This window comes from Terrapene carolina, unplaced genomic scaffold (genome assembly GCF_002925995.2).
Source record: "Terrapene carolina triunguis isolate 2854851 unplaced genomic scaffold, T_m_triunguis-2.0 Scaffold189, whole genome shotgun sequence".
In the NCBI taxonomy this organism is placed as follows: domain Eukaryota; kingdom Metazoa; phylum Chordata; order Testudines; family Emydidae; genus Terrapene; species Terrapene triunguis.
This window is the reverse complement of record NW_020664540.1, coordinates 14,161,408-14,185,667: the sequence shown is the minus strand read 5'-3', so window position 1 is coordinate 14,185,667 and position 24,260 is coordinate 14,161,408. Positions and strand designations below refer to the sequence as shown.

At 52.6% G+C, this 24,260-nt stretch overlaps 1 protein-coding gene across 1 annotated transcript in view; it reads right to left on the bottom strand.

Moving 5' to 3' along the window:
* Positions 1-306: 306 nt before the first annotated feature.
* The window catches only part of NID2 (nidogen 2), a 52,602-nt gene continuing 28,648 nt past the window's right edge, over positions 307-24,260 (bottom strand). Inside the window, exons 9-21 of the mRNA XM_026654221.2 lie at positions 21,601-21,744; positions 19,635-19,763; positions 17,173-17,316; positions 13,450-13,569; positions 10,492-10,734; positions 8,515-8,736; positions 7,708-7,877; positions 5,700-5,829; positions 4,816-4,987; positions 3,699-3,856; positions 1,906-2,029; positions 786-898; positions 307-692 (exon numbers count right to left, since the gene is read on the bottom strand). Coding sequence (XP_026510006.1) covers positions 682-692; positions 786-898; positions 1,906-2,029; positions 3,699-3,856; positions 4,816-4,987; positions 5,700-5,829; positions 7,708-7,877; positions 8,515-8,736; positions 10,492-10,734; positions 13,450-13,569; positions 17,173-17,316; positions 19,635-19,763; positions 21,601-21,744 — 1,880 coding nt within the window. The 3' untranslated portion in view covers positions 307-681. The remainder of the gene's footprint in view (positions 693-785; positions 899-1,905; positions 2,030-3,698; positions 3,857-4,815; positions 4,988-5,699; positions 5,830-7,707; positions 7,878-8,514; positions 8,737-10,491; positions 10,735-13,449; positions 13,570-17,172; positions 17,317-19,634; positions 19,764-21,600; positions 21,745-24,260) is intronic.

Genomic DNA, 24,260 nt, shown 5'->3' with positions numbered 1-24,260 from the left:
GTGAGACATTACAGTTTAACAGGTATTTACGAACATGTAATGGGTAGGTCTCTGGAGGCACTTAAGGACCATCAAGTTAGCATATTCTAATATAAATACTAAAAGACATGCATTGAGGCAGAGGGAAAGATATCTAGAACTGTATGTTGGAAAATCTTTAATGCATTTGCCATTTCCCATGACAGTTTGGCATAATTTCCTAAATACTCAAGATCAGGGCTGTAGATTAATTGACCCAGGTAAGACATTGCATTAAAATCTTTCCATACCCATTTAACTTTTTAGCTAAAAAGAACCTATTGGTCAGATTGTCGATTTGTGTTTTAATTCCTTCCCATAAAATAAAACAATGGATTAAAGTTACATTAAGACTTTTTTTAAAAATTGCTTACATAAGCAAAAATTAGAGTAATGGCATAGTATTCCCAGAGCCATTATATTTTCTTGTAATATATCAAAATGTCTTTTTAAAAAAATACAGTAGTAAAGATTGAGGTATAACTTAAAAAATACTTGATAATCTTTTGCACTAAAATAGATCACTTCATTGTCTTCAGTAAATATCAATGGCCTCTTGTTTGCAGACTTTCTTCCCCTCCACTGTATGTGGTGATAATTTTCTGGGTCTGGAATTCTTCCTCCAGGTGTAAAGATTGAACTTTTTTTACTTGAAGTAGCTAATTATTTTCTTGCTGCAGAGAGTGAGAGGAAATAGATTAAAGTTAATACAGTGAAATTTACATATTGGCAAATAGCTGGTCTACACTAAACAAGATGGACTTTACCTCCTGGGCAGTATGGGTAAACTGCAGTTATTCCATAGAGATGTGATCTCTGCTCTGGAAGATATTCATCAGTAAGGAAGCCATTGTCTTTATTCACAGCTATAACACCATCCCTATTAACAAAAGTGAGAAATGCTTTAGTCTCTCACAGAAATAAATCCTCTTTCAGAAGTAGTTCTATGTTCACAGAATTTAAGACACAAGGAACCATTATAATTTATTCTGACCTCTTGCATAACACAGGCCCGAGAACCTCACCCAGTAACTGCATCAAGCTGATTCGTTGTGTTATTATTTTAATCAGCCCAGGGCAGAATCACTAAGGGAACTTTCCAAGGAGGCGGTATCGCCTCCCAAATGTCTGTGTCACTGAACATTTGGAAAGGACGTACAGGTTTAAATTGAAAATAATGTACTGGGATTGCATGAATGCCTGCAATGAGGTCAGGACTGGTTCCTTGTTGCCAGCACTGTCACTATAAGGGTTTTTTGGAGTGGGTAGAAGGAACAGGAAGAGGGCCTTCGTTATGGGGCATGTTTGGAAAAGGGAGTCAAGCTTTTTACCTTTTTTTTTAAACACCAAGTGTAATGGCACTACAGTTTTATAAAAATATCGTTGTAGCACCATTCATAGATTTGATTTTTTTTAATTTTATTTTTTTGCACGGATAATGTGAAAGCTGGGGGTAGGTTCTTTTAAAATAATTATATACCATTTGTACACTGCTTTTAATGCAAAGTGCATATTACATTTGGGCCTCCATTGACAGGACTACTAAACAGAACTGGCTTGAGGAACATGGGGTTGATTTTGCAGTGTATTTGACACAGATGGTTTCTGTGAAAGTGACTAACTTGTATATTAGATTCACTTAGGGGTTTTCAACTGAATTTTAGCTGTCTGTAGTACCAAGGAAACTTGGAAAACAAGAACTTGATATTCTTGTGAGTTAACATTATTCAGTGTAGGCTGAACAACTGCTATGGAACAGAAAACCCCCAAACCACCCCATAACTGTCAATAATCCAATAGGCTGGATTGCTGCTTAAAGATGACATGCTGGCATTTTGCCCTTAAATAGTTAGGTGACTATCTAAGGTGTAATAGTTACTAGCCTACCTTCTCCAGTCAGTGTGATAAAAGTGATTGGCATAACTAACAATGCTGAAGGGGTAGTTGAGGTTATTCTGAATGACACGCCTTCCTGTTCCATCTGGTAACGTGCACTCCAGCTTCTTGGTACCTTTCACAAATAAAACATTTAATCAGGCAAGAAATAGTGTATTTCCCATGGAATTTTACTCAGGCTAGTAGGCCACAGCCTATTGTGGCCTAATGATGATCATCAGAACAGTCCTGATCAGTCAACTTGTATCCTAGGTCCCTTCCTTGTAAAGAATGTGAAAATCCACATAATGGAGGATAACTAGAATTTTGGTTTTCTAGGGTGTTTTCTTTACCCTAGAGGAATTGGTTCTATACTGGGAGTATAGAGACTGAAATGGAATTCCCAGTTTGACTGGGCAGGTCTGCATGCACCTCTGCTCAATCCACTATAGGGATGTAAAGGAAAGCAATTTCTATATATACTTGTTCATAAGCATTAAAGAGCAGGGGTCGGCTTACCAATGGGTCTACACCAAAATTTGATGATTTTAAGCTCTATTCAATTGAATATCTAATACTTGGTCATTTTGTTTGCCTGGAGTGTTCGCAGGCCCAGAGCCCCTCAGCTCCCAGTGGCTGCACTTCGCTGTTCCCAGCCCATCGGAGCTGCGGGACGTGGTGGCCAGCATGTCCCTCAGCCCATGCCGCTTCCCGCAGCACCTATTGGCTGGGAACTGCAAACCACAGCCACTGGGAGCTGAGGGGCTCCATGCCTGCGAACGCTCCAGGTAAATAAAACGTCCTGGCCTGCTCGCAACTTACCCTGAGGGGCTGGGAGCCAAAGTTTGGCAACCCCTGAAATACAGAGTCGGCTTATGAAAGGATGATACAGTTTTTGCTATTTTTACCTATCCATCTTGGGGGGGGTCGGCTTATAAACAAATGGGCTAATGAATGAGTATATACGGTACTTTATTTTTGTCTATGTGCCTCTGTACAGAGGCTCAGTTCTTCAATCTGTGTCATATATACAGTATTCACTGAAAGACCCATGTGGATTCTAAACTCAGGCCTAAACATATCTCAGTACAAAATGCAGCTACACATGTGTGCTCCTTCGATGCTGCATAGGTACAGAAAATGTCCATCTGTGTATAGCAGCCAATACAGTCTTGTGATGAAGTACTAGCTGTTGTGTGTTAAATGTTACAATTCCACGTTAATATTCATGACAGTCAAAACCATATGCAAAAGAATTGCGGAGAAATCCAAATAAGGAACAGTTTTTTAGAAACTATATACAGGCATCCCCATTTTAGAAGTTAAATTATTTCACCTTTCCTTTAAAAACAAAAATCTCCTATCCAGGTCGAGTTACAGTCTCTTCTACATTCTACTGCTTGAAGTTGGAAGCCTTTGGTCTGTATACTACCCTCTGCCGGTACCTCTAAAGCCCGTCTGCCCAGCGCCCACTTAACCGCTGAAGACATCCACACTTCATTCACATACATAACCTAACGTGTGGTAGAGGAAAATCATCCACAATGTTTTAGCTGATAGAGGCCAGCTAACACACTTAACAGAAAATAACATTACACAGCTTCAGCAAGACCACCTTACTCAGTAAGATATATTCAGAAGTCAGTAAAGTATTTTTTGCCTTTCAATCTAAAATTTGTCATGTTTAGACAGGCAATGTGTGAAAAAGTCCACTCCCTGTTTGTTTTTTATAAGGGGGATGATGGGAAGTGTATGGAGAATTTTTATAGATGTGCTATGTTTCAATCTGTATTCGCTTAAGTTACCTGCGTCTGCCCAGCAAATCAGTTTGGAGAAAGGGTCAAAAGTCAAGCCATTTGGTAAGCCGATGTCTTTATTCACCAGAATCCTTCTGTTAGCTCCATCTACGGTTGAGGTTTCAATTTTAGGTGCTTCACGATTCCAGTCAGTCCAGTAAAGGTTGCTGTGGGGGAGTCAATTAACAAACCACAGTAAGGATTCACAGTGGGTGAACCGATTTAAAAAAACAAACAGAATTGCAAGAACTATCAGAAAAGTCCCAGACCTCTCCGTCTGCTTTATGGAACAGATCACTAGCGGATGTGAAATTCCCTAAAAGGAAAGCGGAACAAGCTCCAGAATGTGTTTTTACAACCAGTCATTTGCAATGATTAGATTGAAGATATTCTTCTGTAATTAGGGCCAGTCCCACTAACTTTCTAGATAGCAAATGTACGAACATGGGGTGTTATAAGCAATCTTCATAAAAAAATGTGTTCCAAATTTGTACACGATTCAAACCCTTTCAATGATATTTTAAATCTGAACACTGAATATAACTGGTAAATTTAGCCAAATATTAAATTAGTAAATAGAAGGGTAAAAGTGTTTCACGCTCTGATCTTGAGAGCTTCCTTCCTACACACCCTTAAGGAAATAACTCACTGGAGCGTGTGCACACGAGAGAGAAATGTCTATCACGCCAGACATTACCACTATTACTTGCTTTGCAGCCGGTAGCATTTACTCAGAGTATTTAGAGCACGAAGAGTTTTGTCTCAGGCCAGTGACTGATTAATAAATGACTGTAGGGGGCAGCATGCACACGAGGAAAATTCAGCTCACTTATTCACCAGTGCTTTTCCAATGGGGTAGCCAGGATGCCAGTGTACTTACTAGCAGGTTTGTCTAACCCTGTTGTGAGACCTGTTTACACTACAGCTTCCACTATTGGAATGGTGCTAGTGGTGAATTATGGGTCTGACTTTTAACACTGAAAATGCAGCTCCTAGGTCCAGCATTGTAGTCAGTTGCCCTGTGGGTGAATCTCATTTCATTCCAACCCACCATACGAACATAACGACACAAAGGTCTGTAAGAATACAGCCTTTTACAAAGCATGGGTGCTGTGCTGCCATTTACCCTCTAATTGCATCCACAGCAATCGCACGAGGATTCACAAGGTCTGCATCAAACAGAACTCGCCGCTCAGAACCATCCAATCTTGCACGCTCAATTTTGTCCAGGCCGCTATCTGTCCAAAACATGGTTCTGCGGAAGTGGTCGATGGTGAGTCCTTCGGGACTCATCAGGCCTGGAAGGAAGTGAAAAGAGAACCACTGTCAGTATATGGGCAAGGGAGTATTTTGTGATCAGACTTGGTATTTACGTACAGTAGAACCTCAGGGTTATGAACACCTCCAGAATGGAGGTTGTAACTCTGAAATGTTCGTAACTCTGAACAAAATGTTCTGGTGGTTCTTTCAAAAATTTACAACTGAACATTGACTTAATACAGCTTTGAAACTTTACTATGCAGAAGAAAAATGCTGCTTTCCCTTGATTTTTTTAGTAGTTTACGTTTAACACAGCACTGTACTGTATTTGCTTCCCTCCCCCTGTCTCTGCTGCTGGCTGATTGCATGCTTCTGCTTCCAAATGAGGTGTGTGGTTGACTGGTCAGTTTGTAACTCTGGTGTTCGTAACTCTGAGGTTCTACTGTAGTACTTTAAATGTTGTAATATCGTAATTAATCCTCCCTGTACCCCTGTCAGGCGGTTTACTATTATCCCTGTTGTTCCATCTAGCTCTCCTCCCCTGAATCTATCATAATTTGTGATGCCTAATTGGGAAAGCCAGGCCGATAATGGCTTGCCAAAGGTTATAGAGACCGACCACGTCAAAGCTGTGATTAGAGCTCAAAAATTCCTCCTTCCCAGCCCCACTGTGATTCTGCTATGTGGACAACAGGTTCAATGTCTCTATTCAAACCAGCCATATTCAATCCAAAGGAAATGGTGATTTACCTGAGTTAATAATGGTTTCAGGTTCAGCCCCTGGTTCTAAACTTGCTCGGTTAACTGTCCGACCAGCCACGTCTGTCCAATAGACCATTTTTTCCCGACAATCATAATCTAGTCCAACCACTATGGAACCCTGTAGGGATTTAAAATATATATCTTTTTTTAACGTATTCCCCTCCACTGCAAAGATCTTTACGTGGCTGCAGCCGATGAGAGGCAGAGTTGACTCAGGCAATCTAGCTGTAGTTTGAGGTTTGTCCCTTTGGGTACAATTTGGTTAAAATGATCAACCTTTCTGTATGCGGGAATAAGCTTGTAAGACATCAAAGTTCCAAATGGGTGGTTGTATTTTAATTCAACCAGCTGGACCCAATTCGGTGCTGCTTAGGGTGACCAGACGTCCCAATAAAACTGGGACTGTCCCGATATTTAGTTGTTTGTCCCGCGTCCTGACCAATGTATGGTCGGGACACCATTTGTCCCGATATTTTGCACTCTTTTTTTTTGCTTCGGCGGCGCCCCCAATGTGTCTTGATATTTTGTTCTTGTCATCTGGTCACCCTCGTGCTGCTGTAAGTGGCTGCAGCTCTACCAACTTGAGTTGCGTTTCAGCCACCAGAGAATTTGAACCGCTCTGTCCGTCTGACTTTTGTTTGGTATGAATTACTCAAGCTGGACGAATGGAGAAGCACTTCCTTCTATTCTGAAGCACTGGTGTGTTACTGTCCAGATTTTGTTAGTTGCACGGCCTAGGAGTTTGTACTGAAATCTTTGGGAATTCTTATTTAAGACAGATGTCCCAGGCACATGTCTGTCTCCAACTGGGCTTTAGAAAAACCTCCGGGATCAAGCAGAGACTTGTACAAGATTGTAGCCAACACATGTAATGACCTTCAAACTTTCAGGAGAGAATATTTCACAATTTAAGTATATTTCCCCCCTCCGCCTGCACCGATATAGATTTGATGGTCATGCCCCAATTCTTAAGTTTCTCTTGGCCTGTTTGGCCCCTTTTGAGATGAGTGAATAAGTGGCTTGTCTCTAATGGGGGGGAAGTGGGGGAGGAGGAGGGAGAAAAGATATAAAAGGAGAAGGGGCTGTGGAAAGGTTCAAAAGGTTCAAATACTTTCTCAACGGAGTATCTGAAGCAAAAGCTCGAACGGACATTACCCTCTGCTCTCAACTATACAAATGATTCAATCTCCTACTTAGCCCGAAAACCACACCACCTCCGAGTCTGATTTTATTTTATCGTCTGGAGAAAGAGAAGAGAGACGACAAAACTGAAAATATTATCCTGATATGCAAGCCATGCCCACTGGGTGAGGTGCTTTGTCCCCCTCCAGTGGGGGCTGTGCCACATCAAGGTCGATGAGTCTACTACAGCCTTGTCTACAAGACCTGGGTCTTTCAACTCATAGAATATCAGGGTTGGAAGGGACCTCAGGAGGTCATCTAGTCCAACCCCCTGCTCAAAGCAGGACCAATCCCCAGACAGATTTTTGCCCCAGATCCCTAAATGGCCCCCTCAAGGATTGAACTCACAACCATGGGTTTAGCAGGCCAATGCTCAAACCAACTCAGGAAGTAGCAGCACATACATTCAAAGCCAGAGGTTCAGTCCCGGCTCTGACAACACAGCCGGGGCATGGTAAGACAAGTGGCCTGTACAGGGAACTGAACTGGGAAACCTCAAGCTCAAGATGTGTTTCCCTGGCCAGATGGAGTGCATAAGCCATGTCCGCCTGGTGCAGTGCTCTCTACCTCTGGTGGGGGCCTGGCGCGATTGACTAGCCTGCTACAGTTTTGGCAAGACAGCTGGGTCCGTTTTTAACTTACTTAATTCCCACCCCCAACCCCACCCAGGCACTGGTGTTACATACATATACGTTCCTTATACAGACAGCTCATCTCCCAAGGCAAAGATTCTATATAGACTTGTCACTACATACGGTGCATCCTTTAAAGCCTGGTCTGCTAGACGCAACGCATTCTGAAGAAGATACTTTACATGCAGTGAGAGCAGGGTCTTTGCCATCTCTTTCTGAAGCCTTGTGCCGTTCAGAGGTAAATAGCCTATTTGCTGTCCCTGAGCATACAGCAGGAAGGTGCCCGTAGCAGGCGGAGTCACATCAGGACGCGGAGAGGGCTGGACAGTGGGAGGAGCAAGGCTGGGGAGACCTGTCAGTCAAACACAAAGATTACATTCCTGCCTGCCCTCGCGTGGAGAGACTTTAAAGATGCAGTGACCTCTCGAAGGGGAAGATCAGCTGTTCTGACCAGAGTTCAAGTTGGAAAAGTGTGTGTGGGGGGGGGGGGGAGGAGGAGTGTATAATCTCTTTTGCCTCTCGCTCCACCACCATTTTTTTTGTCAAAACTTTGTTTGGATGGGAATTTTCCACCCAGCTCTAAGACTGTGTGTGGGCAAGTGCACACACATGCAGAGAGACAAGGTGGGTGACGTTGTATCTTTTATTGGACCCACTTCTCTTGGTGAGAGAGAGACCAGCTTTTAAGCTGCACCGAGTTCTTCCTCCGCTCCCACCCTTTTGAAATCCACCGCACTGGAATCGGGGCGAGATGGATTACAATTCAGCTTCTTGAGTATTGATTTAGGGCCTGATCTTGCACTTGGAGCTGCACAGACATCTGGATCCCATTGCAGGATCAGGACCCTAATTAGTTATATCCTCTGCGTACAGACCCTTGGCTGTGAATCTACGAGCATTAGACTAGCAGCAGCGTGACCGTTTCCCTCACCCTAACAAGCCTTTTGTTTCATACCCAGTTCCTCCCCAGCAAATCACTGTGTACTCACATGGAGGGGGAATGCCAGGTTCCGATCTCGTTCCTTGAACCTCTCTGCCACTTTCGTCCACGCACCAACAATAGTCACTGTTGCCATGACACTGCAGCGGGTTAAAGTTGCCCAGAGCATCACACTGGGGTACGTACTGGTCTTCGCGTGGCCTGCCACCGTAGTGCTCCAGGAGGCTTTGCCGCCAGCGTTCACACATGGTCTGCGGTCTCTGGGTGGGCTCTACAGCGAAGGGTGAGAGGGTCTGATGGGAGCACGGCCAGAATCTGCTTACAACACACCCAAGCCCTCAGCACAAGCTCCACCTTGCAAGGCTCGCCGGCTTTCCGGCACCAGGCCCATCAATGACGCTAAAAAAACGTTAGCGCCCCAAATAATTAAAATAGAACAGCCCATAGAGCTTAATGGAAAACGTGCAGCCAGCTAACGCATGCTCGGACTGGTTTAGAATAGCTTTCAATGGGATGGTGTCCCTTTAAGGACTGTTCCCAGCCCAGGTCATTCGAACCAGTCCAATGCCAATCAGTATCCATTAAAAGAGCTGGTGGCATTTACTACAGTAAAGCGAAGGTGAGGACAGAAGCAGGGTCAATTACAGGAATGGGCTATTTGACTCCGGGCCCTGGAAACTGTCTGAGCCAATGCTAAGCCCTGGAGAACGTCCGACTGTTTCATACAGAACCCAGTGGGAACTCTTCCTTAATCTTTAAAGACTTTCCTAAGCAAAGGCTATATATAACCTTACTGCTAAAGGAGGGGGGTGGTTTCTGTTCGAACAGCTCTTGGCACCACTGAGCTGAGTGCAATTTGGAAATGGGGGATGCTGCTTTTAAGCTGAGCCGCCCCTGATCGTGTGCCCAGAAGGGCAAAATAGAACCAGCCAGCGAGCCCGGCGATGGGACGGGAGTGGAAGGGAGAATGGAGAAATCAATCCCTTTTGTAGCAATGCAGCTCTGACCCCCGGCGTGAGCACTGGGCAGCTCACAGCCTCCCTAGGAAGTGCCTTTGCCTTCAGCTCAGGATCAGGTACGAGAAAAGGCTGATTTGTGGGGCTGGGAGCTCTCAGGGGAGATTTGGGAAGCGTCTCAGGGACCTTTTTCCTCCCCCAAAGCAGCAGGGGGCTGAGGCTCAGTGCCTGCAAGGGATTTAGGTGCTTAACTTCCAGAGATTTCAACGGGAGTCAGGTGCCGCAGTGCCTCCAGCCTGCTTGGACTGCAGCAGGGCGGGGGGTGCTTGTTCCATCATGGGCCAAGCCCTAAGAACATAAGAACGGCCGTACTGGGGCAGACCAAAGGTCCATCCAGCCCCGTATCCTGTCTGCTGCCAGTGGCCAATGTCAGGTGCCCCAGAGGGAGTGAACCTAACACCTGCCCCATGTACTTTGCCTTACTCAGCAGGCAGATTAGTAACAAGCTACGTTCGTACTCATCAGAGGGACCTTAATACACCTGCTGCTATGAGCCTGATGCTGAGAGGTGCGGTGTACCCACAGCTCTGGTATATCATGACAACAGCAAGTAGAGGCTCCAGTGTGCTAGGTGCTGTACAAATACCTAGGGCGAGACCGTCCCTGCCCCAGAGAGCTTCCAATCTAAAGTGGCAAAGTGACTTACGCCAGCTCAGTGGCAGAGATGGAAATAGACCCCCACGTCACCTGGAGCCCAATCCAGTGCCCTGGCCCCGCTGCCAGCAAGTGTGTGTGGAGGAGGGGGGGAAGGAACAGGGTTCAAAGCCTCAACATCAGCCCCTACGCAAGGGCTCATCTACCTACAGCTCCATCTCCACGCCCCGTGGGGCAGGTGGAGGTGCCCAGGGCAGGGGCTATGTAGCACTCAGGAACTCGGGTGCATTTTACACTAGCGATGGCTGTGCATGAGAAAAAGCAGGTTTCATTGATACCTGTGTTTGATCAGCGAAGGGCCGACGGCAGCCCACGGCAGTTCCCACGGCAGCCTCAGGAGGGCAGGGCTCACTCACCTGATGCCCTGCAGCGCGGCGGGGCGGTGCCAGGTGGGCGTCTGCTGCCAGCGATCTCCTGCCCGGCTCCATCCACACACCAGCAAAAGCCAGTGCTGCCGTGGCACTGCAGCGGCCTGTAGTTCCCCTCGTCGTCGCACTGGGGTCTGTGCAGCCCCGGGTGGGCAGAAACCCCTCGAAGCCCATGGGCGGGCTGTGGATAGAGGCGCTCCTGTTCACACGGCGTCAGGCGGTGGGCGGTTTCTGCCCGCAGGCACGCAACAGTGAGCAGCAGACACAGCAACAAAACAGGGGTTACGCCGAGGTAAAATCAAACACGCGTGGACAGCCACGGGCGGCGGGTATCCTAGGCCAGGGGAGGCCGTCTCCCCGAGCAGGCGTGGCCCCCGCCCATGCCCCACCCCAAGATCCCCTCCTGCCTCCCGCTCTTTCCCTGTGGCCCCAGCCCAGGCTGCTCCACTGCCCACCCTCCCCCCCGAAGCGGGCAGGGGCTGGGGTGGGCCGGCAGTCTGGGATTCGGGGAGGCTGGGGCCGGTGCTTGGGCTGGCCAGTTGGGGCCGGGGCCGGCCAGCACTCCGGGCCGGCTGGTGGGCCGGGACTCAGGGCGGCTGGGGCGGGGCTCCTCTGGTTGCGGTGAGGGGCTCAGGTGGGGGAGGGGTAGAAAGGGTGGGGCCTCAGGCTGAAGGGGCGGGGGCCGAGGACTAGTCTCCCCGCCGCCCATGTGGACAGTCTTTCACTCCGGCCTCTCTGAGTTTGTTCACTGCGGTGCTCCAGCCTCAGGCACCTTTGCATGGGAGGCAAATAGTATAAGCCCCTTTCTATAGGCTGGTAAACTGAGTCACAGAGCGGTTGGTTGATCGGCCGAGGCAGAGTCAGGAATAGACCCCATGAGTCAAAACTGCTGCTCCCCTGCTCTAACCACTAGACGCCACTCCCTTCCCCACCTTGCAATCCAGTTTCCTTTACTGGCCCACATTTTGAAGGGGCAAATTTGGTTTTGGGTATTTGTTTTCATATTGCGCTCCCATGGCGAACTCTGGCCAAACCAGGCAGATAAGCTTTGGCCATGTATAGACGCCAGTGAATGGTGCTATAAATTATAATCCGCCCGTTAAAGTACCGTACTCAATCATTGTTCTGCCCAGCATCAGCAGGGTTTGACCCTGGGCCCTTCAGCAGCGCCTCTACCATTTGAGCTAATGGCACACCTCTGGTAGCAGCAGTAGGCAATTATCCCCTAGTGGAGCAGTCAGTAGAAAGGGGAGCATGGTCCACGTGTTGCCAGTGTGCTCAACTAAAGATAATTAGGCTCATGTGTTCAGTGACTTTTGTCCAGCCTGCTTGGGCAAGAGTACAGCAACTCCTCACTTAACGTCGTCCCGGTTAACGCTGTTTCGTTGTTAACGTTGCTGACCAATTAGGGAACATGCTCATTTAAAGTTGCCCAATGCTCCCTTATAACGTTATTTGGCAGCTGCCTGCTTTGTCCACTGCTTGCAGAAAGAGCAGCCCGTTGGAGCTAGCTGGTGGGGGCTTGGAACCAGGGTGGACCGGCAGCCCCCCTATCAGCTCCCCTAAGTTCCCTGTGCATAGCTATCCAGCAGGTTATCAATTGCCGGCAGTTCAGCTGTCCCTCCCCCCACTGCCATGTGCTCCTCCTGCTCTCTGCCTTGGAGCTGCTCCCCGGAGCCTCCTGCTTGCTGTGCGGGAGAGGAGAGAAAGAAGGGGGCTAATGTCAGGGTGTCCCCCTCCACCCTGCTCCTGCCCCCCGCTTACCCCATCTCCAATAGAGTGGGGGGGGGGAGGAGGGGAGCACGACAGGGCTCAGGACAGAGGGAGCTTCCTGGCAGCAGCTTCTGTCTCAACTTGCTGATCTATTTAAAAAGGCAATGTACTTAGAGTGGGGTCAGTGTACTTAAAGGGGCAATGCACGTCTCTAACACACATGGGGGGGGTGTCTGTCTCTCTCTGCCATGCTGTCTCCCCTCCCGCCATCTGTGCTGCCTTGTAGAGTGTGAGGCTACATTAACAACAATGGGTTAACCCTTGAGGGCTCAGCCGAGCGCTAGTTCATCATTTAGCAGTAAGGCATTCGCTGGGAAATATCCCTCCCTCTTCCACCCTCTGACTCCACCTCCTCAACCATGCTTCACAATCATCATTGCTGTGTACAGTCTTAAATTGTTTGTTTAAACCTTATACTGTGTGTGTGTGTGTGTGTGTGTGTGTGTGTGTGTGTGTGTATATATCTATATAGATATAGATATATAGTCTTTTGTCTGGTGAAAAAAATTTCCCTGGAAACTAACCCCCCCGTTTACATTAATTCTTATGGGGAAATTGGATTCGCTGAACGTCGTTTCACTTAAAGTGGATTTTTCGGGAACAACTACAACGTTAAGCGAGGAGTTCCTGTACACAAAACAGGCGGCACAAGGGAAGCCAAGACAAGACTAACAGTCACAGGCGGTGGGTATAAGAGTCCAGGGGCGGCTGAGCCTCTCCAAACAGCCGGCCTGCGGCCTTCGGAGTGTGCTGCCACTAAAAGAGTGGGCACTCTGGCTGTGGCCCCACCCCCAATCATCCTCTTCCCCTGAGGCTCTGCCCACATGGGGGCCTCACGGGATGGGGTGAAGAGGCACGTGCGAGCGGTGAGCAGCCGGGGAGGCCAGGAGAGCGGGCGAAGAGGCGTGGGTGGCGGACATGGTGATTGTGGGTGGGGGCCTGGAGGGGCGGGGCCGAGCAGAGCCGGGGATGGAGCGTGGGTGGGGCTTTTGGGGGAGGAGGCTGAATGGGGGCGGGCCTCGGGGCGGCGCCACAGTCCGGGCGCACACAGCCTCCCCCCTGTGGCGCAGTCACACACCTCCCACGCTAGCAGCGTTTACATGATGCTCAGCAGAAGCATGGGCCAGTCCTGACGTTCACACTGCATCAGGCCTTCAGCCCGTGATCCCTTACCAGGTGTGCAGTGGAAGCCATCCCCTTGATAGCCTGGTTTACAGCGGCACAAAAAGGAGCCGGGCGTGTTGTAGCACGCGGCGGCTTGGTGACATCTGCCTTCGGCGCATTCATCCACATCTGCGGAAGGGAGAGGAACATGTTCATTACCCAGGTGCAGCCGCCAGAGTGCGAATGTGTTTTGGGCCCCCCACTACAGAAGGGATGTGCACACATTGGAGAAAGTCCAGCGGAGGGCAACGAAAATGATCAGGGGCCTGGAACACATGACTTACGAGGAGAGGCTGAGGGAACTGGGCTTATTTAGTCTGCAGAAGAGAAGAGTGAGGGGGGATTTGATAGCAGCCTTCAGCTATCTGAAAGCGGGTTCCAAAGAGGATGGAGCTCGGCTGTTCTCAGTGGTAGCAGAAGACAGAACAAGGAGTAATGGTCTCAAGTTGCAGTGCGGAAGGTTTAGGTTGGATATTAGGAAACACTATTTCACTAGGAGGGTGGTGAAGCACTGGAATGGGTTACCTAGGGAGGTGGTGGAATCTCCATCCTTCAAGGTTTTTAAGGCCCGGCTTGACAAAGCCCTGGCTGGGATGATTTAGTTGGGGATGGTCCTGCTTTGAGCAGGGGGTTGGACTAGATGACCTCCTGAGGTCCCTTCCAACCCTAATCTCCTATGATTCTGATTCTAACCTGCCCGCGGGCGGGCTGCCGGGCTGGGAAACCAGTGGGTCCCACTAAGAACTGCCTACAGCCTCCAATCATCACACTCCTCCCAGGCCCCCTCACCCACCGCTCTGGAGCGCTCCCCTCCTGCAGGGCCTGGAACCCTCTAAGCAGCAGAGTAACCACCCAGGTTCTGGCCCCCGCCCGTCTCTGCTCAGTCGCAGGGCCATGGCGGAGCTCCAGAAGGGCGAGTGCACCACAGCACGTGTCTCCCGCGCTCAAGATCTGGGCCGGGTCTGGGCTGCACCGTGCGCCATCGCTCCCTTCCACAAGGCAGCAAAACGTTACAGGCGGCGATGAAATCGTGCTCCCAACGCCATCCCATGCGACGGCTCCACTGTGCAAAGATCAGGCCAGAAATGTGTGTCCAAGCCCATCTAACGACTTGGGTGAGGCCAGTTTGCTTGGCGGGGGCTGGAGCGGGAAGGGCGGAGATAAAGAACTGTTTGGCTGCATGATTTGCTGCTATTTGGGAGAGTTAAAGCCTCCCTGCTCCAGAGAAGGGGCAAAGGTTGCTACTCCCCATACAATGCTGCCGCTCTACAGTGCAAGCCCACGCCCTGCTCCATGAGGGAGGCCCAGCCAGCCCAGCTGGAAGGGATGTGGAGATGCTATGGGCTAACGCAAGGAAAGATGCCAGGCGGGGGTGGGAAAAGAAGCTTGGGGAAAAGGCTGCAGGGGAAACATCTGGTGGGCAGGGGAGAAAGTGGCCAGTGGTTTGGAACAAATCTGAAGTGCTAAAGAAAGTGGCATGAGCCCTTAAGCACGAATGCGGCAGCCATGGGGCCCCAATGACGGGGGAGACCATCCTGGGAGGAGCGGATCGGCCGAAGAACAAACCCTTCAAGTCCGGGGAGTCCAACTGAAAAGCAGCCCCGTTTTCCACGCTAAGGCGCTTCCCAGTGGCACTCTGTTTTACCGTCTCGTGTTCCCAGAGGCTCACGCAGACGGTCCCGGCCGTTAGCATGCAATGACCCTCATGGCCTGTTTCATGACAAGACACTTCAGGGCAGTTATGTCGGTGGTAACTGAAATTCTGCTACATAATAAAGCTCCACCCTGATGCCCACCCTTGTGCTAACACGTACGGAAACGCGCGACTGAGCCATTTGGAACAGGGGCGGTCGCTCACTAGGGGGCTGTACAGCTCCTGGCACAGGGGGGCCCAGATCTCAGTGGAGACCGCTAGTTGTTACTGTAACATAAATAATAATAATAATGGTGGTGGCTAGATTCCCGCACCCAGCCTATAGTGATACATAGCTGTGTCGTCCCCCCCTTCCCCCCCCCCCCACACACACTTCTGCCCCCCACCAGGAGTATCCCACAAGGTAGTAGTTCACAGCAGGTCTATCCCACCCCCACCCCAGGCCAGGGGCAGCTCAGCGGTGCCGTGGCAGAGCCTGGGCTCAGTCGGTTTCCCACTCCCCCACTCGGGGGAGGCAGCAAGCGAGGGGCACTCCTGCTTATCCCCAGACCCAAGCTCCAGGTAGCCGAAGGGGGGGGGGGGGGACTGACTCCCTTGACCCCACAGAGAGCAACCCGCTCTTAGGACCCTATTGAAATTGACCAACGCTGTTGCTGTTGATTGTCCCCAGCACAGAATCAGGCCAGCGGTCCGGTCCATCGGTTTCCATGGCATCTAGGAATCTAGCTACGGCCTAGGGCCTCCTTTGTGCTAGTCGTGTTCGAGCAGTACCCCGGGATCAGGGAAGTGCAACGCACGTGTGAGCGTTTGGATTCCCGCACGAGGGCATTCTGCCCATCCATTACGGCTAGCCCACGGCGCACCCGTTGGCGCTGCTCTCGCTGCCCGGCTGCCCCAGCAGCACCACCAGCTGCAGCAAGGCAGTGAACGTATTCGGCATCGTAAATACAGATGTGGAGCAGGACAGCGCCTAGGGGGAGGGGAGGAGAAGCCCCCCCACAAAAGGATGTTCAGGGCCTCTGCCAAAAGGCTGGTTTCCCCCTTCGGCAGGGAGCGGTTTGGCTGTCCACGGCCCCGGCTGCAGCATCACCAGAGCCTCGAGGGGTGGACTCGCTCAACAGGTTGCAAACCCTCCATGCCGCAGAAACCGATCCCCTCGACGGCTGGCTGTGGTGATGCACGTCACGGCAGCCCGTGCTGAGCCAGGCGTACCAGACTCTCGGGCCATGTTCTGCAGGGGCTCGTGGAGAGGAAGGCATGAGTTCAGACCCTGGACTATGCATCCCTCCTTACGCTGGCTCTCCAGCCCTCGGGCACAGGAAGAGACCGGACTAAGCGCCCATTTGCTCCATCCCTGGAGCAGGGGGACGGGGAGTGGGCTGGGCCTTGGCTCGTCCCCCCCACTCACGGGCCAGCACAGCTGAGTCGGCATGGGGGTGGGGGCTGCCATAATTGACTCCTGGTCCAAGCCAGCAGCCAACCGCTACTCCACCCCCACGTCTCTCCTCAGGGGGCAATGAAGAGGCAGACGAGGATTCTGGGTCTGAAGTCACATCCCAGTCCTGAGGCTAAAGGAGAATCCAGTCCTGCTCCTGCTGAAGACACTGGCCCAATGCCCGCTGGCATCAATGAGCACAGTCCTGGGTCCTGGGCGAGGAAAATCCAGCGGGCATAAGGCTCGCAGTAACCCTGCCTCTTCCTGCCCAGGCAGTACGTTCTGTAGCCCAAGAAGAGCCAGGACATGCCTGGGGACTTCAGGCTAACATGGGGTTAAGTCAATGTAGAGATGGGCCCAGAACAGCCCCTCAGCTCCAAAGGACCCCGGCCTCTAGGGGGGTTCAAAATCTGAACCCAGAGATGCGGCTGAATTTTGCAAATGGCCTTTCTCTTTGGAACGGGGCCATGCCAACACCCCCTGAACATTGAGTCCAGATCCGGATTTTGCAGCGTGTCATCACCAACCCAAACTGGCATCTCCTCCCAACGGTCCAAGCAGAGAACAGGGTCCTGCCAGGGAAGCACTCCAGAGGGAGAGAGGGAGGTGGGGAACCCAGCCAGGCCAGTCTGAGTGTACATACCAGAGCAATTATGCCCGTTGCCCGTATAACCCGCGAGGCACACGCAGCTGAACGAGCCGCCTCCGTGGTGAACGCAGCGGGCGCGGTCTGCCGAAGCGCAGGTGTGGCTGCCGTCTTCGCAGGGGTTGGACGGCGGGGGGATTGCTGGAAAGGGAACGACATGACACGAGGATTGTGAGTGGCCTGGGGCTGCTCTCTCCGACTTCTAGACTTTAAGGCCAGAAGGGACCATCGTGATCATCTAGTCTGCCCTCCTGCACGTTGCAGGCCACGGAGCCTCACCCACTCCTGGAATAGACCCCTAGCCCCTGGCTGAGTTACCGACGTCCACAAATCATGGTTTAAAGACTTCAAGATACAGAGAATCCACCATTTACACTAGTTTAAACCTGCAAGTGACTCGTGCCCCACGCTGCAGAGGGAGGTGAAAATCCCCAGGGTCTCTGCCAATCTGACCTGGGGGAAATTCCTTCCTGATCCCAAATCTGGCGACCCCAGGGATGGGCAAACTTTTTGGCCTGAGGGCTTCATCTGGGTGGGGAAATTGCATGCAGGGCCATGAATGTACTGCTGGGGCAGAGGGTTGGGGTGCGGGAGGGGGTGCAGTGTGCAGGAAGGGGCTCAAGGCAAGGGATTGGGGTGCAGGAGGGGTGTGGACTGTGGGAGGGGGCTCAGGGCAGGGGTTTGGGGGGCAGGGTGCACAAGGGGTTGGGGGTGTGGGCTCCGGCTCGGTGCCACTTACCTCAAGCGGCTCCGGGCTGGCAACAGCGCGCAGCAGGGCTAAGGCAGGCCCCCTGCCTGCCCTGGCCCCACGCCACTTCCAGAAGCGGCCAGCATGTCCGACAGTGGCTCGTGGGGGTGGGGTGGGGCAGGCGGCTCCTCCGTGCATGGCCCTTGCCTGCAGATACCATCCCCAAGCTCCCATTGGCCGCGGTTCCCCGTTCCCAGCCAATGGGAGCTGCGGGGGGCAGTGCATGCAGGCGAGGGCAGCGCACGGAGCCCTCTGCCCCAGGGGCTGCAGGGATGTGGTGCCGGCCGCTTCCGGGAACGGTGCGGGACTAGGACAGGCAGGGAGCCTGCCTTAGCCCTGCTGCACCACGGGGCTGGCAACCCCGCAGGCCAGATTGAAAGCCCTGATGGGCCGGATCCGGCCTATGGGCCATAGTTTGCCCTCCCCTGAGTTAGACCCTGAGCCTGTGGGCGAGACCCCCCAGCCAGACTCCCAGGAAAGATTTCTCTGTAGTCACTCGGAGCCCTCCCCATCTAGTGTCGTTGGAGATATTTGCTGCTGGCAGTGGCAGATCGGCTACACGCCATTGTAGGCGGGCTCATCAGAGCGTTGGGCACAGCAGCGAGAGAGGCCCAGCCCTGGCTCGTCTGCCATTCAAAGGAATAGGCCCAACAACAGCTCCCTACAAGGAAAGCGTCTTCCCCTGTGGGAGCGGGTTTTCCATGGTCACATAAATGACCAGCAGCCAGCCAGCCCCCTCCATCCCACCGTCACACGGCAAATGGGTAAGGCCCTGGCACAGCATCGCCATCTCTATGCTTCCACTCCCACAGCACACAAGGGCCTGGCAGGGCTGTGATGGGGGCCTGGCCAGAGTGCGCTGCACTCTGGTGACGCCCACTGGCTTTACAGCCCTCGGGGGGTGGAGGGGGCATTACAAGCCACTACAGCCCTCAGGCTGCTTTAACTTGTGCTGATGGCCTGCACTGAAAGATGGCGGAAGACCACCTTTGCCCTGTCCCACCTCCCAGGGCCCGTCTTCACTGCAGGGTTAGCCCGGTGATTTGCACCCGGGTCCAAGCTCCAAGTCAGCCTTGCCCAGGTGTGAGCAACCAGCCTGCAAAGCCCGGCCTGCGTCACTGGGTCCTCAGTGGCGCGGCGCTCCCCCATGCATGTCGGTCGGGCTTCTGAGGGGTGCCTCCCGCAGCGTGCGGGGAGCTGAGTTGCGGGAGAATGTGTCTGTCCTTCTGGGGGACATTGTGGGACGGCGACAGAGGACTAGCAGCACTCAGGTGAGCTACCTGAGTGAAAGCCGCCCCCGAGCGCTCCCGCGCCACCGAGCTCAGGGGAGAGGGTTCGGTGTGCGGGCCAGCGCCCGGACTAGCGCGGCGGAGACGACCTGAGGCGTGCGGAGCGCAGCACTGGTGCAGCTGAGAAGCCAGTCCTCCCTCCACCACCCTTACACACGGGCGGTCCCCTGGCAATCAATGGGGCAGCTCCCGAGAGGGCAGCGCCGAGCAGGGTGAATACGGGCGGCACAACTAGGCCCTCCTGGAACGTGCCCCGGCCAGTGCTTGGGGCCAACTCTCGATTAGTTGCCAGGCAATGGCAAAGCTCCCTCCGACTCCAGTGGGAGCAGGGACCTGGGAAAGAAGCCTTTGGCACGAGCTGTAGCAGGTAGGGAATGTACAGCGGGGGTGGAGGGAGACTCGCAAAGGGGCTTGACACTTACGCACGCACACGGGCCTGTCGACTGCCAGCTGGTACCCGCTGGGGCACTCGCACCTGTAGCTGCCCGGAGAGTTGATGCACACGGAGCGGTGGCCGCATCTGCTGAGGCTCTCCGCACACTCGTCGACGTCTGAGCAGGAAGAGAAGAACCCGGTTACACAGCCGGCTGGGTAAAACATTTGCTTTTGCACTTCCCGGGGGCCTCGGCGTGGGGGTCTCCATTTAAACCGGCTGATCCGGAGCGTAAGCACCGGTTTGGCTCTCTTTCAGCGGGAACATTTTGCCCCCTTCCACTAGAACCAGTAAAGGGCGAGAGAAATCTCTGCAGATGAGCAGATCTCTGAGCTCTTTCATGTACTAACAAACAGCAGCTCAGGCTGAGGAAAACACCAGCTCTACTCAAAGGCACGGAGCCCGATCCTGATCTCGCTTACCCCAGCGTAACCCCACTGATGTGTGTGACAGGCACCGAGGGCAGAATCAGGCTCCGAACATCCCGCTTCCCCCCAAACGTGTCTAGAATTTCCTCCCTTCCAGCAAAATTCTTGGGAGACTTCCCCCCCCCCCTCCTAAAAATGTTCAACATAGTTAGGGCAGGATGACAGGGCTAGAGCCTGGAGCTGGGCCAAAACCCACAACCAAGCTCCTGGAAACTTTGGATTCCAGTTCAGCAGAGTAAGCCCAGCACTACTAGACTTGAGGGGATCTATTCCCACCTCTGCCACAGGCCCACAAGGAGGCAGCGTGGTCCAGGGGATAGAGTCAGGAGACCTACGTTCTCTTGGCCTGAAGAGTTACCACAGGCAAGTCATTGTGCCTCTCTGCCTCAGTTTCCCCTGTTGTACAATGCTGCTGCTGACTTTCTCTTGTAAAGCGCTTGGAGCTGTATGGACGAAGGATGCTACCTACTAGGTAAGTATTATTCTATTACTATGTGGCTTGTCTCAAGTCACCGGCCCAGATTCTCCAAGGTACGTAGGCGTCGCTCTCGGTGGCCTGAGGCTTTCTCAGCCCCAAGCTAGGCACCCAGGCTCTCTGTACAACGCACGGGGCGAGTGAGGCTCCTCCGCCAAGGATCCTCAGAAGCCAGCAAGCTGCGGGGGGTGCTGCCAGAGCTAGCCAGGCGGGAAATGCCAAGGAGCGGGGCTCAGGCGCCTAGGCCGCTGGCCTGGTGTTCCAGGCTGATGGGCCAAAGGTGGGCACCTCCCTCAGCTGCAAACCTGCTCCTGAAGACAGGCCCCTGAGCCAGGTCAGTCGTCAAGGCAGCTCAGGCCCTAGCAACGGAAACCGTTTCTGTCTGCTTCTCACACCCGCCCGCCCGCCATCTCCCTGGGCACTGGCAGTCTCCGTGTGGGTGCTGTACTGCACCCCCTTGTATCAGCGGCCTGCTTCCAGCCCCCCTGCTGCGGGGTCTGACAGGTGTCGGGCCTGAGGCGGACTCAGAACACGCCTCTGGGGTCAGGCCCTGCCGGCGTGATGGGATCCCTGCCTGAACTGAGAATCCTTCAGGCCTCCAAGGCTTCGGCTTCGGCTTGAGCTGGGGTCAGCAGCTCGTTCGCTGGGAGGTGGCATCGGCAGCTTTGCAGATGACAACTGGCGGAAACTTAGGAGCCTTGGGGATTTAGGCACCTCCTGGGTTAGGCGGCAGCTGAACGGCGGCTTTGGAAATGCCAGTAGCACCTAAATGGCGGACTCAGGCGCCTAAAGAGGCAGAAAGGCACCTAAATACCTGTGTGGATCGGGGCCATACCTGCTGTGTCCCCCAGTTTCCCCATGACCATGATACTTACCCTGCTTTGAGCTCGTCCGATGAAAAGTGCTGCGTACACTCTCACTAAGCGAGTATCATTATAAATCTCCCTTCAGGAAGGATGTACAGAGAAAGGCAAGATGGCGGATTGTAGATCGCCAAGCCTGACCTGCAGAATTGAGCCTGTGAGAAGCCGCTAGCGGTGTTCTCCACTTACCCACGCAGTCTCTGCCGTCTCCCCGATAGCCGGCCGTGCACTCACAGGTGTAATCCAGACCGGTGCCCGGCTGGCACCGCGCTGTCGTGTCACACGCATGGGTGCCGTCGTAACAGGGGTTCGCTGTGCTCAAGTCGGGGCCACCTAGATTGGCCGGAAAGCAAAAGGCAAACCTGGATGAGGCGCCACGGGACGGGTGTATATATTACAGGAGAAGCCAGACGCCCCCACTGAGATCAGAGCCCCTGGGCACTGCAGAGACACATAGTAAGAGTCCCTGCCCCAAAGGGAAGGAAGAGAAACAGAAGCGAGGTGACTTGCCCAAGGTCACCCAGCAGGGCAGTGGCAGAGCTCGGAACAGACCCCAGCTCTCCTGACTCCCAAGTCCAGGGCCTTACCCACTAGCCCACACTGCCTTCCCAGGGCACACAGCTGTATCGCATGTGCGAAGCAATGAAGATGCCATTAGTGCAACTACAGCTTGCCCCTTGACCACCGTATCACTCGCACACAGAGCAGAAGGGCCAAGTTCTCTAACCCACCAGGCATTCTGCATCCCCATGTGCCGGACGCAGAGCAGGGGAAGAACATCCCAGGTCAGTGCAGCTCTGGAGAATTGTGTCCTAGAGGTGCAGAAAGACCCAGGCACACAATGGTGAGTGAGTGAGTGAATGCACCTCGCCTGCTGGCGCTTTCTAAAGCTAACCCATGCACAGCCGGTGACCCAAAATAAAGACAGAACTACAGGGCTGCTGGGGATGCAGCTATTGGCTAATTTAGGGTTGGATGCTGCTCTGTCCTGCATCCCATATAGGCACTAAAGAGGTGGAAGGCACCCCCTTAATCCGCTAGACGGGCTCCCCATATACAGGCCCCTCCTGCACGTGGCGCAGCTTTGGCTCCAGCCAACACAACAGCGCCAGGGTGTCCCCCCCACGGAGCAGGAGGAAACCAGGACGCAGAGTGTGACTCCGAAACAATCTGCCCCCAGGTTGCTCCGATGCGCTGCCCCATGCACGGGCCCGGGCAAAGCCAGAACTGGCTCTTGAAGTGCCCTGTTTAGGGAAGTCAGGGAGAGATTGAATTTGGCTTTGGACTTTGTCTCTAGGTTAGAGAAACTACCTAAAACCTCGTAATTCACTGGCAAGATCAATTCAAAAGGTGAGGAGTCTGACCCAGCACCCAGTGGAGTCCAAGGGGGTCTTTCCCACGGAGTTTGCATGGATGCTGGATTGGGCCCTGGGGTAGAAATTTCAAAAGCACCTGAGTGATTTAGGAGTCTAATTCCCATTTTCAATAGCACCTAGGTGGCTCAGGAGCCTAAGTCTCAGGGAAGTCAATGGGAGTTAGGTGCCTGAATGCCTTTGAGGATCTGGGCCTAGGTGACGTAGGTGCTTTTGAAAAGGTTTCCCCGGACCTGTTGCAAGTTTGGGATGAAATCGAGAATTGTTGGTTTACGTCTCCTAGAAACAACACCCAAAAAATCAACAAAAGGAATTTCCAAGATGGTAAAGTTCCACCAGCTTTAAATATAGATAGACCAGTCAGGGCCAAACCCTGAAGTCTATAGTCAGTTCTTACACAAGCGAAACTCCTGTTGACCACACCGTAAGACATGAGTAAAGACTTGCCAGCTTTCAACCAATTCAAACGATTTAGTCTCCTCTGCTTCTGCGTTTTCCTGGGTTTTCCTGATGGAAACTGGCATGATCTACATTGGCCCATCTGAAAACCAGCCGGAAGACCAGCCCAATTTATAACGTTATCAGCTAGAGGGAGCAGGTGTGATCTTCTACACATTTGGACAGGTCCCAGAATACCCCTCTGGGTAACGAATGCAAACCACAAAATTATTCCAATGGCTGGAAGTTGAAACTAGCTAAATTCAGATGGGAAATGAGGCGTACATTTTTCAGGGTGAGTAATTAACCAGGGGAACAATTTGCCAAGGGTCGTGGTGGATTCTCCATCGGTGACCATTTTTAAATCAAGGTTGGCTGTTTTCCCAAAAGCTCTGTGGCAGAAATTATCCGGGGGAGGTCTCTGGCCTGGGCTACACAGGAAGTTAGATTGGATGATCACAATGGTCCCGTCTGGCCTTGGACTCCATGAATCAGAGTCCGTAGGGCTGGATTGTGGTTTCACCAATGCACGGGGGTTGGGAAAGAGCCATGACTTCCGCCACGCCCCATCAACCTGTACAGGAATCAGGGCCCTGCAAGGGCTGCTCTCCTACCAGGCTGCGATGGGTGATACAGGAAGCCCACATGGGGGAGCACTTAGGCATTTTACAGCCCCTTACTCACCAGGGCGCATGCTCTGGGCCGGAGACAAGCTTGCCCGGCACAGCGTAGATTCAGCGCAGCACGCAGGAGTGGCTGTAGCACCAGAACTCCCACTAGTGTTGACGTGACTCCGGCAGCTCCAGCCCAGGATCCTATTACTGAGAATGCATCGGACCGGCACTGGGACTGTTCCAGCCCAAGCCCCCCGGGCACATGTTGCCTGGCTTTAGGGAGGCTGCCAGGGCTTCTGCTGGCTGTGGCCGGAGCACAGCCCTGCCTACAAATCGCAGCTGCTAACTCCAGCCCCAGCGCCAACCTTCCCCCACCGAGGGGCGGCGTGGGCCCAGTTTTGCTTTGCCCCGCTGGCTGCATTGT